Genomic DNA, 13,728 nt, shown 5'->3' with positions numbered 1-13,728 from the left:
CCAGCCTGTAACCACCGCAACGCACAACCAGCAGCCAGGCGAACCAAACAACACCCGACAGCAACATGCACCCCGGCAACAAAACACACATAACCTCAACTTATCACACCAAACGCAACATTACTCAGCAACGCAAATGCAATCACATAACCCCAACGCATCACACCAAATGCAACATTACACAGCAATGCAAATGCATACCAGAGGGCAACGTACGCAACCACACCCACATGCACATCCCGCAACTCAAGAGCGGCAACAACCTAGCACCACCAACAGGCAAGTCTGGCTGTGCTGTGTATGCAACAACCGCATACATGGCAACGCCACGTCCGTTCAATGCAGTGGCTGTGAAGGATGGTGCCATTTCCGCAATTGTTCAGGCCTAAATAGCACACGGGACCGGTTACCCAACTATCTGGCTCCCTGCTCCCAACCACCAACACCCTCGCCCACTCAGCAAGCTAATCCTACGTATCTGCAACCTCGAACGCCAGAGCGAGCAACTACACATCAGCCGGACCAGCAATCTGAAAGCCACCACAGACTAAATGAACAACCCCAAACTCGGATCTGGACATGCACGGTATGTGCAGCCCAGATCCGCGCCAACGTAGCATCCGTTCAATGCAACAGGTGCGAGGGCTGGTGTCACTTCCGCAGCCGTTCGAGGCTGAGAAGGCTACGCGACCACTCCAGCGCCTACGTCGCCCCCTGCTGCTCCCGGCCACCAAACACGACCTCGGCGGCCACACCACACACCCCCGCCATACCGCCCTCCAAACAATACCACCTTCACAACAAAACCAGTCTCCACTTACACCGGCGGCCCGAACAAACCAACGTAGTACCATTGCCATTATGCACATCAACATCAACGGCCTCCAAGGCAAAATCCCAGAGGTGACCGACTTCATGTCGAGGCATAACATCAAAATCGCGGCAGTACAAGAAACAAGGCTCCGCAGCGGTTCTAACCTTCTCACCTGCGACGGATACAACGTAATCCGCAAAGACCGCCTACGCGACAGAGGAGGAGGCATCGCTTTTATCATCCACCACTCAGTACAATATAGAAGCGTCACGCCTGCAATCGACAGCGCCGACCTCTTCATCAAATGCCAGGGTATAGCCGTTACTTCAGGACACACCGATCTGAAAATCATCAACGTCTACATCCCACCCATCACCAGTTGTACGCCAGGATATCGTCCAGATATCAGCCCCCTACTCATCGGAGATAACACGCTAGTGATAGGCGACTTCAATGCCCATCACGAGCTCTGGCACTCCAACCTCGGCAACGACCAACGGGGTACAGCGCTGTCAGAGCAAATTGATGACTCCACCTTCTGCTGCCTGAATGACGATGCCCCAACGAGACTCACAGACACTTGCAGCAGCTCGCCTGACTTATCTATCGCAAGTGCAAACTTAATCAACTGCACCACATGGCGAGCCATGATCTCGTTGTCCTCCGACCACCTTCCCATCATACTATCTATTGACCGCCCCAACGACTTTGTTCGCTCCGAACGCCGTACCTATGTCAACATCAAAAAGGCCAACTGGGACGGCTTCAGAGACTACGTGAACACCCACATAGGTGCCCTACCAACTCCACCAGACGCTCGCATAGCCGAGCGTAAATTCCGCACGGTCCTAAACGCGGCAGCTGCCCGCTTCATCCCAGCCGGACGCATACCGGAGATCCGACCAGGCTTTCCGACCGAAGCGGCAAGACTCGCTGACGTCCGTGACCGAACCAGGCGAGCCAATCCCGAAGATCCTAGCATCAAGGATCTTAACGCTGAGACCAAGCGCCTCGTAAACAACCACAAGAGAAATAAATGGTGGGAGCACCTCAAATCATGCAACCTTCAAGAGGGCGTAAGCAAGCTATGGACTACTGTAAAGTCCCTCTCGAATCCGACGAAGTATAACGACCACACGGCCATCAAATTTGGCAACGAAATTCTCACCGACTCCAAGAAGTGCGCGCGTGAATTCTGCCGACAATTTATTGCACACCCTGCGAGGAGCATAAGCCAACGCCGCACACTCCGCAAAGCACACAACATCCGAGCAACTGACACACCACCAACATTCACACCCAACGAAGTACAAGACGCGATTCGTAAGGCCAAGGCATCGAAATCGGTCGGCTCAGATGGCATCTCCATGCTGATGCTAAAGCAATTGGATGCCCCGGGAGTCGAATACCTCACCAATCTATTAAACGCCTCACTAGCCACACACACCATCCCAGAGATATGGAAAAACGGGCGAGTAATCCCCCTGCAAAAACCTGGGAAGAACGCGGAATTAGGTGAATCCTACAGACCGATCACACTCCTCTCCCCGGTGGCCAAAACCCTAGAGACGCTACTCCTCCCGCAACTGACTCAACACCTGCATCTTGCCTCACATCAGCATGGATTCAGGAAGCTACACAGCACCACCACTGCATTAAACACCATCACGGCGCAAATAACTGACGGTTTGAACCAAAAGCGCCCCTGCGCCCGCACCATCCTAGTGGCACTAGACCTATCAAAGGCCTTCGACACCGTTAATCATGCAACACTTATAGAAGACATCATCTCGTCCACCCTACCGCCGCACACAAAACGTTGGATTGTTAGTTATCTCTGCGGGAGGCAATCATCTGTTGTATTCAGAAACAAAACATCAAAGCCACGTAGGATTAAGCAGGGTGTACCACAAGGCGGGGTACTATCACCGATCCTGTTTAACCTATACATAGCGAAACTCCCACCTCCACCTCAGGGAGTCTCCTTAGTCTCATACGCGGATGACTGTTCCATCATGGCAACGGACAACAACATCGACGGCATGTGCACACTGCTCAACCGCTACCTCGAGGACGTGTCCCGATTTTTCACAGCGCGCAGCTTACAAATCTCGGCCGCTAAGTCAACAGCTATACTCTTTACCACGTGGACAAAAGAGGTGAGGCTCGAACTGAACGTGTTCGTTGGCGGAGTCAAGATTCCGACAGTCAACCACCCAAAGATACTAGGCGTCACGTTCGACAGTCTCATGTCCTTCTCGGCACACACCACCACAGTTTGCAACAAACTGCGAAGTAGAAATAAAGTGCTCAAGTCGCTCGCCGGCAGCACTTGGGGAAAAGATAAAGAAACTCTGCTTGTGACATATAAAGCGATCGGCCGGTCCGTTGCAATCTATGCCGCCCCTGTGTGGACAGTAGGCACGAGTGACACGCAGTGGAAAAACCTTCAGACATGCCAAAATGCCGCTCTACGAACCGCGACAGGATGTCTCCTTATGTCCTCCGAACAACACCTACACGACGAGACTTCAATGCTCCGGGTAAAGGATCACAATATGCTGCTGTCAAAACAGTTCCTGCTAGGCTGTCACAGAACAACTCACCCAAAATACAGTCTGACATTGAGAGCAGAACCACCAGGACACGTAAGGAGACACCTCAGTCATCTAGAAGCAGACATCGACCAACATCTTAATTCACCACTGATCCGCGAGGCATACCTTGAGGGAATCAACAACCTGCATCGCGAAGCAGTCATCTCCGCTACACGAGGACGCCACGAAAACATAGTCCTCGGTGGCCGACCGCCTCCCATCGATATGAGCGAACTCCAACTCCCGCGCGAAACCAGAACCACGCTAGCTCAACTCAGATCTGGCTGGTGCAGCCGCTTAAATTCATACAGAATCAGATTAGACCCAGAGATCGCTGACACCTGCCCAGCATGCGGAACTGGTCCATACAACACCACACACTTGTTCGCATGCCCTACATATCCCACCCATCTGACACCCGAAGCGTTGTGGACTCAACCTATCGAGACTGCTCGCTTCCTGGGCCTAAGGTTGGAGGAGTCAGATGGGGAAGATGAATAAACAACCAACCAATTCGGGGACTACGTGCTGCTACAACAACAACAACAACAGTTTATTTGCCTTAAAGGAAAGGCGTTCGCATTATGAGCGAAGAGATAAATTCATGAAAATCATATAAAAAATTTTAATGTCAATGATGAATAAATTTTGAAAAGGGCTAGGGGCAATTTCAAATTTTTGTGGCCAAAAAAAGAATTTGGTAGCCAAATTTAGCCACCAAAGGGCTAAAACGGCAACACTGCTGACAATATTGTCTGGCATGAACGAAAGACACAGATCACGCTTTCCCGAAAGAAAGAAAAAAGTTATTTTGTAGCTGTTGAAATCTCGACGCCATCTTTGTTGTAAGAAGTAAACAACGAAGAGAACAAAAAAAAAACGCGTAATTGTTGAACGCATGAATAATCATTTTTATTATGCAAATTCTTCTATAAATCATGTTATGTGTGCACACGTTGTCACAAGCGAAAATTAAGAAAATTGCAGTTAAAAGCCACCACCAAATTGTAAACAACGGCTAATGTCAAAGTCGCCTAACTTTTTTCCTAAATGCGATTATAACGGGCTACTAAGAAGAAGGTGTGATCTTGTATTTTTGGTTCATAATTGTCTGGTGTAAACCCTAAGTATGGTCTTTTAAACTTTGGTACTTTTTCGGCAAATTTTCCTAATTATTGGATGTGGCCGAAATCGCTGTCGTTTTACTAGCAAAATCTGAAAACTGCATCATATATGTACATATGATATCCGTATAAGATATCCTTTTCATCTTCGTGTAAAAGCCGATATTTAATTAAGATGAGTATTCCCTCAGATACCAACCCCGCTCCTAGTCCTACTTATGACAATGGTGACGAAGAAATTATTAACTGGGAGGAGGAAGCAGCTGCGATTATACGAGATGTTAATCCTCATGTTGCACTAATTGAAATCTCCCGACAACTGCCCAACAACGAGAGTAAAGTGTACCTGAACGTGCGCACTATCGAGGGTCAGGAATACTGTGTGCAAGTATCGAGTATTGGTTTTCGCGTGGTTGCCAATAGATTTGATACAATTGATGCTGATAAAAATGAAGTAAATGAGGACGAAGGGGAGGTTTATGAAACGCCATATTCTTTGTTAAATAAAATCAGTCCCAGCTACGTGGAGTCCTTTGGCAATCAACTTTGCAAACAATTACTTTCTGTACAACAAATGCGTACACAATTCAATGAAGAAGACGAGGAGGGTGCCGATGAAGATGACAGTGAGTGCACAAAAGAGTCATTGTGAGAAAAGAAGTCTGATTCTGACATTTTATAATCGAGGAGAGCCAAAAGAGATTCAACCTTAAACTAAATGAAAGCTGAAAAACAAATACAATTTAGCTGTAAGCAATTTCCATTTTAATTTATGCTTGTAATTATGCATTTTAAGTATGAATGTATGTCTGAAAAAACGAATAGTTCCCACATTGTTTGAATGAAAAGCAATGCGATTAATTAATGTATTATAGTGTTAGCCAGATGGGTTGTGTGTACGTTGTACAACTTCCATAGCGAATCATTTGTGTATATTTAAAATTTTAAACGCTTCAAGAATAAAGATTGTGCCTGCAGCTCCAGTTCAGTTAGTTTTCGTACAACTGGTCCCAACTGTTGCACATGATCCTTATATCCAGTGCCGGTATTTAAGTTCTTTTGCCCATAAACAACTTTGCCATCGAAATCATTTACGGGTACTGACAATGATTTATCAACTTGTTGAATGGTAATATTCAAATGATCCTCTATTTCCCCTAATAACTATCGGGCGAAATCGAAAGTCAGAGAAAATGTATCTGTTGGTACTCAATTTAAATACGTTCTAAGCGTACTTACATTCATTTCGTTGTACCAAATGCAGCACCCACGCACATCAGTAAGGTTTGTATTCTGGCATTTCTTTCCGCGCGTTGGGCACCATTCTCCGTGATACCAAACCTGTTAAAAAATATATGGTATGAACTAAAAAATAACGGTAAAATATTCTATTACTTTTTCTGGTACAGAAGCTACTAAGCTAATAGCCAAACCCATACGCTCAGCGCGACCTACACGACCAATTCGATGAACATAATTTGACTTCTCATCAGGCAAAGTTACGTTTATCACTGAAAGTGGGGTTTGTGAGAAAAAATGTTATAAATATACATATATCGGATTAACTTACTAAATGGCAGGCCAGTTATATCTAAACCTCTTGCTGCTACATCTGTACAAATAAGAAATTTTACTTGTTCACGTTTAAACATTTCCAAATTTTGCTTGCGCTCTTGTGGCCTACGATCTCCATGTAAACAAACACAAGAGTATCGTTGGCCGCCACGCGACTTGAAATAATTTTCCAAATTGTCACAATCCAACTTAGTACGGCAGAAAATAATTGCACGATCCATTTTATGTTGCTCAATCGCACCTATGCAATATTCGCCTTTAAGTATTTTGACTGCTTCTGAGAGTGTCTCAGGCGTGGGATTCTGTGGATTAACATTGTCGCGTGCATGTACACCATCGGTGCGTATGTGCTGTCTAATATTGTGCCATGCGGTATCCTTTTGTGGGTCAACCATGCAAACGACATGATGCACAGTTTCTGGTACTGCATCTTCGCCTTTAAGATCTACCCAAGTGGGGAAGTGCATCAGACGATCTGCCATCTTTTTAACTTCAAACGCATGTAGAGTAGCAGAACAGACAACCATTTGCAGGCGCCGCCCATCCGATGTAATTTTCGGAATTTGCTTGTGAAGACGTTCAATCAAATCGGTATATCCTTGCTTAAGTAAAGCATCAGCTTCGTCCAGCACAAAAAATCTGTTATAAAGGTAGTCAGACATGGTACAATAATTACACGTAATAATTGTACCATGGTAGTCAGCTATATTTTATTGCAATTGATTAAGATTTCTAAAGAAAAAATGCCTAACGAAAATATGTGATTTCGAAAGTTACCTGCAGTGTGTCAGTTGAACAAAACCACTGCTAATCATCTCTTCTAGTCGGCCAGGTGTGCCCACCACAATATGCACTCCTTGTTGTAGGGAGCTCTTCTGTTGTTCCAGCTTAACCCCACCAATTAGCAGAAGTGAACGCACATCGGGGTTGCTCAAATGCACACGAAACTTTTCAATTTGATTATAAGTTTGCTCCGCTAATTCGCGACTAGGCTCTATAATAATAGCCTGAGGTGCATTCGGTGCTGGCTTATTAGCTGCAGCATTTGTCGCTGGACTAGCGAGCGGGTTAGCCTTGGAGCGCTCTGTACCTGCCTGACATACAGCGATGAAGCCGTCCTTCGGTGGATACTTAAATTCAGATTTTCCGAAATTAAATAACATTTCTGCATTTTTTAAGACAACAGCTGGATAAAATGTCTCGTTTCGCAGATTTTCCGGGATGCGAAATGCTACACCTAAGTGTTTACCATTCTTAGCAAATGACACTTCTAAGCGCTGTAGGTCTAAAAAGCAACCAATAACGTCACTTTTCCCAAATGCTTCACCATAATCATCAAACTGGCGGTTGTTTGACTTCTTTCCGGTGCCACCAAATCCGAAGCCATTCTTACAGGTACCGAGATCCAGGTTAGCTTGTTGCGTTGACCAACCCACGCGACAGAGACCTTCGTCTGTGACCGTTGTCTCAAAGTAGAATTGGCCTTTGCCACGTACGCCAGTTGTTGCTCGGCAGCCGTGCCATTCCTTAAACTCACGAGATTGACAACGCATTCCATCCGGTGTTACAGCAAGTGCAGCACCGCGATCAAAGAAGGACATTGTCCAGGGCGCAATGCTACCACCAGCACTAGCAGTTTTGCTCACTTTTCCCTCTTCGAGATCGCGTAAGGTTTCCCACACAATTTGTAAGATGGGTAAACAGAAAGCTCCAGTTTTGCCAGAACCAGTTTCGGCTGCCATAAGTACATCACCACCACCAAGAATGAGAGGTATTGCCTCGGCTTGCACATCCGTGGGCAGAGTCCACTCCATGTCATCAATAGCTTTAGCGATTTCCGGTAAGACACCAAATTCTAAGTAGAAAGCAGTAAACTTTAAAATCCCTCATATGCAATAAACTTCCTCATTTTATTTACCTTCAAAAGCAGTCATTTTTGCGAAATTACCACGACTTTCTTTTAATTAAACACCGGCTGAAAAAAACCAGAATATTAACATAAGGTGTGTTCAATCCACAATATAACTAGAAGCTCGATATCGTATCAATTATTCTGAATATCGATATTTCATAGTGCGATAATCGATTTTTTGAAACGATACTCCCAGGCGATACATCGAAGACATCGATACTTTACCCGAAATATCTTTATTTAAGTTGAAATTTATTTTTCATCTACAAAAAAGTGTATGGGAAAATACTAAGGGCCGGTTACTCAATGTCTGGTTAACACTAATCTCCGGTAAAACATCGTTATCGACGTTACGGACTCCATGTTATATGCATGGAGCCGAACACGTCGATAATGATGTTTAAACGGAGATTAGCGCTAACCACATATTGAGTAAACGGCCCTAAAGAAGGTTTAACGAGCAGCTTGCGTAATTAAAGGCCAAAACACAATAGCGCAGTGGCAGTGGCAGTGACAGTTTTTAAAATCAGCTGTTACTGCTAATATTGGCAGTCAATGCCGCAGCAAACACAATACGGCGTTGTCAGTGACTGCTTTTTTTGACATTCCCTTTTGTTTGTTTACATTTTTGTTGTTGCCTTTTAGGCTTCAGTGACATCAACAGATGTTGGCTGCGTTTCATTTATGTCAAATTCAGCATGCGAAGTTTGCTGCGATGAAGGCAGTGGCAGTGAATTTAGAATTTGGGCTAAACTGAGCAGTACTGCTAGCTGCCACTGCTGTATTGTGAGTCGCTTCATTGGACACCACACTTTCTAAAAAACAGCTGATTTCGAAAAACTGCCGCTGCCACTGCCACTGCGTTATTGTATTTTGGGCTTTAATTACCTCTTAAGTTTGACAAACCGCTTGCCTGGTGTATACGGCTCTTAGGGCCGGTTGTTCAATGTCTGATTAGCACAAATCGGAGGTAGAAGCTCCGGTTAAGCAGAACTACTGCTTTATCGATCACATGTTACATGCATGATGTCGAAATCGTCGATAGTGTAGTGGTAGTGATAACCATACATTGAACAACCGGCCCTTAGGGCCGATTACTCAATGTCTGGTTAACACTAATCTGCGGTTAAACATAGTTATCGACATTACCGACACGTTTTGTATGCATGGAGTCGAAAACGTCGATAACTATGTTTCACCGCAGATTAGTGTTACCGGCCGTGTTCACGTGCTGGAAAATCTCGCTTGCGTGACGACGCATGCGAGAAACCGCAGGTGTAGACCGCAAAAAGCATTCCCACGACAGCCGGTTCTACGTACCGGAATGACTCGGGTTTTACCCGACCAAAGGCTGTTGTTTCGGCGATCTAACCCCGTTTAGGTCGGCGAAGTATCTCAGAAGTTGTCCGTCCATAGGGCTACATTCACTATGTATTCTTCTACTCAGGGCTGGCATCGAGTCAAACCCAGGGCCAGAAACCTACACCTGCTGTGTATGCCGGAGACGATTACACCACAATTCCACCTCAGTCAACTGTAATGCCTGCGAGGGGTGGAGTCACCTCAGAGCCTGCTCGGGATTACGGACACATAGACAGTGGACCACGTCGTACGTGGCCCCCTGTTGCTCAAACAGAGCAGCCTCCACGGCTAACCACAGTCCGCCCGAGCAGCCTCACACAGTCACCACAACACAACAACATAATAACACCACAGACCATACCACAGCCACGACAGACCACATAACACACACAACCGCACCACCACCCACACGCCGCCGCCAACAACTCCTGGTTCCCCCTACAATCTGCACGGTATGTCAGACCAGAATATTCCCTAATGTGACATCAGTCAAGTGCACCACCTGCCTTGGCTGGTGCCACTTTAGGGCATGCTCAGGTCTGCGTACCACGCGAGATTGGACTGGGAACTTCGAGGGCCCGTGTTGCGCTGCTCGGTCGCAGACCCCAATTGCGACGCCCCCCGTCACCACCACAGGGCGGTAATCATCACAGCAGCGCACACAGCCAACGGCGGCAAGAACACACACATCACTTACACCCCACATCACGACACGTCTCCCGAACCACATGAAGCTCCTTCAATTTAATTGCAACGGGCTACAGAGCAAGTTTGAGGCGATAACCGTCTTCATGTGTCGGCATGGTATATTGATAGGTGCGGTCCAAGAGACGAAGTTGCACAGCAATTCAACTTTGTTGAATTGCGCCGGGTACAACGTGCACCGTCGAGATCGCGAGCGAGATATTGGTGGTGGCTTAGCGTTCATCCCGCACCACACCGTGCAGTATCGTCTAATCGAAGCAGACATCGACCGCAGGGATACCACCCTAGAATGTCAGGGCATCGCTATCCGGTCAGGCGATGTCGAGCTCGAAATATTTAACATATACAAACCCCCTGTCACCTGCTGCCCGGCAGGATATCACCCTGATATAGGTGCGCTCCTCAGAGGTGAAAACCGTATGGTAGTAGGTGACTTTAATGCCCACCACGATCTTTGGCACTCAAGCCTATCAAACGATCGGAGGGGAACAGACTTGGCTGAGCAGATAGACGATTCGACATTCTGCACAATGAACGACGACGCACCCACCAGGATTATGGGTAACTGCAGTAGCCCGCCAGACATCACAATAGTCAGCGCTGGTCTGATAAATAGCATAACATGGCGACCTATGCTGACTCTAGCATCAGACCACTATGACTATGGGTACATCTCGATAGATAAACCAACCGACTTTTCCTCCGCCAAACGCCGGACCTATCTCAACTTTTCTAAAGCTGATTGGAAAGGTTACGCGGAGTTTACCGAAAACGCCTTCACAGCGCTCCCCACACCAACCGACGTCCATCTCGGTGAACGTAAGTTCCGCAGGGCTGTCACTGCTGCTGCAGCTCGCTTCATGTTCTAGCCGATGAGCGTGATAGCCTTCGTCAGGCCGATCCCGGAGATCCCCGTATCAGGGATCTCAACGCGGAGATTCGGCAACTAGTAAACGTACATAAGCGGAAGAAGTGGGAGGAGCATCTGAAGACCTGTAATTTCACCTCTGGTGTGAGCAAGCTTTGGTCAACCGTGAGGTCACTGTCTAATCCGACGAAGCACGACGACAGAGTCGAAATTTCCTTCGGCGACCATGCTTCGTCGGACCCGGAGCGATGCGCGAGCTATTTTAGCCGGCAGTTCATACTGCATCCTCCGGTGGACAAAGCCAAGCGTCGAGTGACCAGAAGGCTGCACAAACTGCCAACAACCTGTGCACCCCTTGCTTTCACTTGCGGTGAAGTTCAGGTGGCCATCGGGAAGGCGAAAGCCTCCAAAGCCATGGGTCCCGACGGAATATGCATGCTGATGCTGAAAAATTTGGGTCCTGCGGTAGCGTACCTAACGGAGGTCCTCGACTTGTCAATGGCCACTCTCATCATCCCAGACATCTGGAAGGTGGGGAGAGTGGTCCCACTGCTCAAACCGGGGAAACCTGCCAACAAAGGAGATTCTTATCGTCCGATAACACTCCTTTCCCCGGTAGCGAAGACACTCGAGGCCTTGCTACTCCCGTACTTCACAAACCACTTGACCCCAGCGAAGCATCAGCATGGTTTCCGTAAAGTGCACAGTACAACAACAGCACTTAACGCCATAAACACTCAGATAACTCGTGACCTTAACCGAAACCGTCCCTGTGAGAGAACGATTCTAGTAGCGTTGGACTTGTCAAAGGCGTTTGACACCGTCTGCCATTCCACGCTACTAGAAGATATAGAGGCCTCCTCTCTCCCACAGAGGCTCAAACGGTGGTCGGCAAATTATCTGAGTGGTCGACATTCGTCGGTAATGTTTAGAGACAAAACGAGTAAACAGTGAAAAATAAAACAGGGGGTTCCTCAGGGTGGTGTCCTTTCCCCGCTACTGTTTAACTTTTACATTTCAAAGGTCCCTCAACCACCAGAGGGAGTCTCGATTGTCTCTTATGCCGATGATTGCTCGATCATGGCGACTGGGAATGGAATTGATGACCTGTGTTCGAAAGTAAACGGGTATTTCTCCGAACTTTCTCGCTTCTTCACTGCAAAGTGTCTAGCTCTCTCCCCTACGAAATCCTCCGTGACCCTGTTCACAACCTGGACGAAGGAGGTCAGGCTACCGCTGGGGATTCACGCCGACGACACACCAATTCCGACGGTGAATAACCCAAAAATACTCGGAGTAACATTCGACAGCCTGCTCTCCTTCTCTGCGCACTCAACCGCTATTGTGAATAAAGTACAGAGCCGCAACAAGGTCCTTAAGTCGCTAGCCGGCAGTACTTGGGGCAAAGACAAAGAAACGTTGCTGGCAACATACAAGGCAATAGGCCGGCCGGTTTTGAACTACGCAGAGCCAGTGTGGTCGCCAGGGACTAGTAGGACGCAGTGGACGAAGCTACAGACTGTACAAAACACCGCACTAAGGACAGCGACAGGATGCCTCCTGATGTCGCCTGAACACCATCTACACGGCGAGGCGCAAATGCTCCCCGTAAAGGAGCACAATATAATGCTCTGCAAGCAGTTCCTGAACGGGAGCCACAGAAGTGGCCACCCAAGCAGACAGCTGCTTGCAGGGGAGCCCTCGCCTAAGCACGTCAGGAGGCATCTATATGAACTGACAGATGAAGTCCAGAGGTTCATCAAGCAACCTCTGGACCCGACAGCTTACCGACAGGCCGTGAACGGCATTCACAGGGACTCAGTCTCGAGTTATGTAGACTCTAGACCTGTGAATGCCGTTCTAGGCATACCACCCCCGGACATTGACGAGACGGAGCTTCATCTGCCTCGGGAGACTCGCACAACACTTGCACAACTTCGCTCCGGCTACTGCGGCAGGTTGAACTCCTACCTCAGTAGGTTGAATGAGGATGTGCCGAATGAGTGTCCGGCATGCGGAGAGACCCCACATGACTCGAAACATCTCTTCGCATGCCCGGAAAACCCGACAACCCTAACGGCCTTGTCCCTGTGGACAAACCCCACAGAAGCTGCACGCTTCCTAGGGTTGCCGTTAGTGGAACTTGACGACAACGACTGAGATACCAACCGTCCTGGGCGGGGTTGTTGTAGCCGTTACTACAACAACAACCGCAAAAAGTACGAAGCATGCTTTTTCTCGCATACCGAGCGGTATGCGAGCTCTCGCTTGCTTTCAACTGTCATTTTTGTTGTTTGACAGGTATGTTCTCATTTCGCAGAATTCTTCAGAGTAGCAACATCGTTTAATTTGGAGACAAATACAAATTTCCAAATAAGGATTCATCCAGAACCGTTTCTTGCGTCTTTTTCTCTCTTTATGCAGATTTTCTAATGTTCTAAAACTTTTAAGGCTTGAACTGTCTTCTTTGGCGACATTTTACAAATGAAAAAGTATGCCGTCAAATGCCCAGTCAACAAAACTCTATCTCGCTTGCGAGAGGAAAAAGCAGAACGCAAGCGAGATTGTCAAGCATGTGAAGACGGCCGGTTAACCAGACATTGACTACATTGAGATTACACAGCCAATCATCCAAAAAAATGTTAATGTGCTTTGCCAACGGTAGCCTTAGGGCCGGTTGTTCAATGTCTGGTTATCACTACTTGCCAGTTAAACATCATTATCGACGTTTTTGACACCATGCTTATAACATGTGATCGATAAAGCAGTCG

At 47.4% G+C, this 13,728-nt stretch overlaps 2 protein-coding genes across 2 annotated transcripts; one reads left to right on the top strand and one right to left on the bottom strand.

Annotated features, from left to right (window-relative positions):
- The first annotated feature begins 4,452 nt into the window (after nucleotides 1–4,452).
- LOC118738803 (GSK3-beta interaction protein) lies at nucleotides 4,453–5,518 on the top strand. The gene has a single exon (XM_036469789.1). It carries the CDS (start codon nucleotides 4,711–4,713, stop codon nucleotides 5,185–5,187), a length of 477 nt encoding a protein of 158 aa, XP_036325682.1. The 5' UTR covers nucleotides 4,453–4,710; the 3' UTR covers nucleotides 5,188–5,518.
- On the bottom strand, nucleotides 5,278–8,160 carry LOC118738801 (ATP-dependent RNA helicase Ddx1). The gene is made up of 6 exons (XM_036469788.1): nucleotides 8,029–8,160; nucleotides 6,888–7,965; nucleotides 6,106–6,749; nucleotides 5,931–6,046; nucleotides 5,775–5,876; nucleotides 5,278–5,699 (listed from the first exon to the last, which is right to left on the bottom strand). Exons 1-6 carry the CDS (start codon nucleotides 8,042–8,044, stop codon nucleotides 5,472–5,474), a joined length of 2,184 nt encoding a protein of 727 aa, XP_036325681.1. The 5' UTR covers nucleotides 8,045–8,160; the 3' UTR covers nucleotides 5,278–5,471.
- Nucleotides 8,161–13,728: the final 5,568 nt, after the last annotated feature.

The sequence above is a fragment of the Rhagoletis pomonella genome, unplaced genomic scaffold (assembly GCF_013731165.1).
Source record: "Rhagoletis pomonella isolate Grant_MI unplaced genomic scaffold, Rhpom_1.0 Rhpom_scaffold_00005, whole genome shotgun sequence".
Lineage (NCBI taxonomy): Eukaryota > Metazoa > Arthropoda > Insecta > Diptera > Tephritidae > Rhagoletis > Rhagoletis pomonella.
Note: the sequence above shows the minus strand (reverse complement) of the source record. Positions and strands in the feature narration are given on the sequence as shown.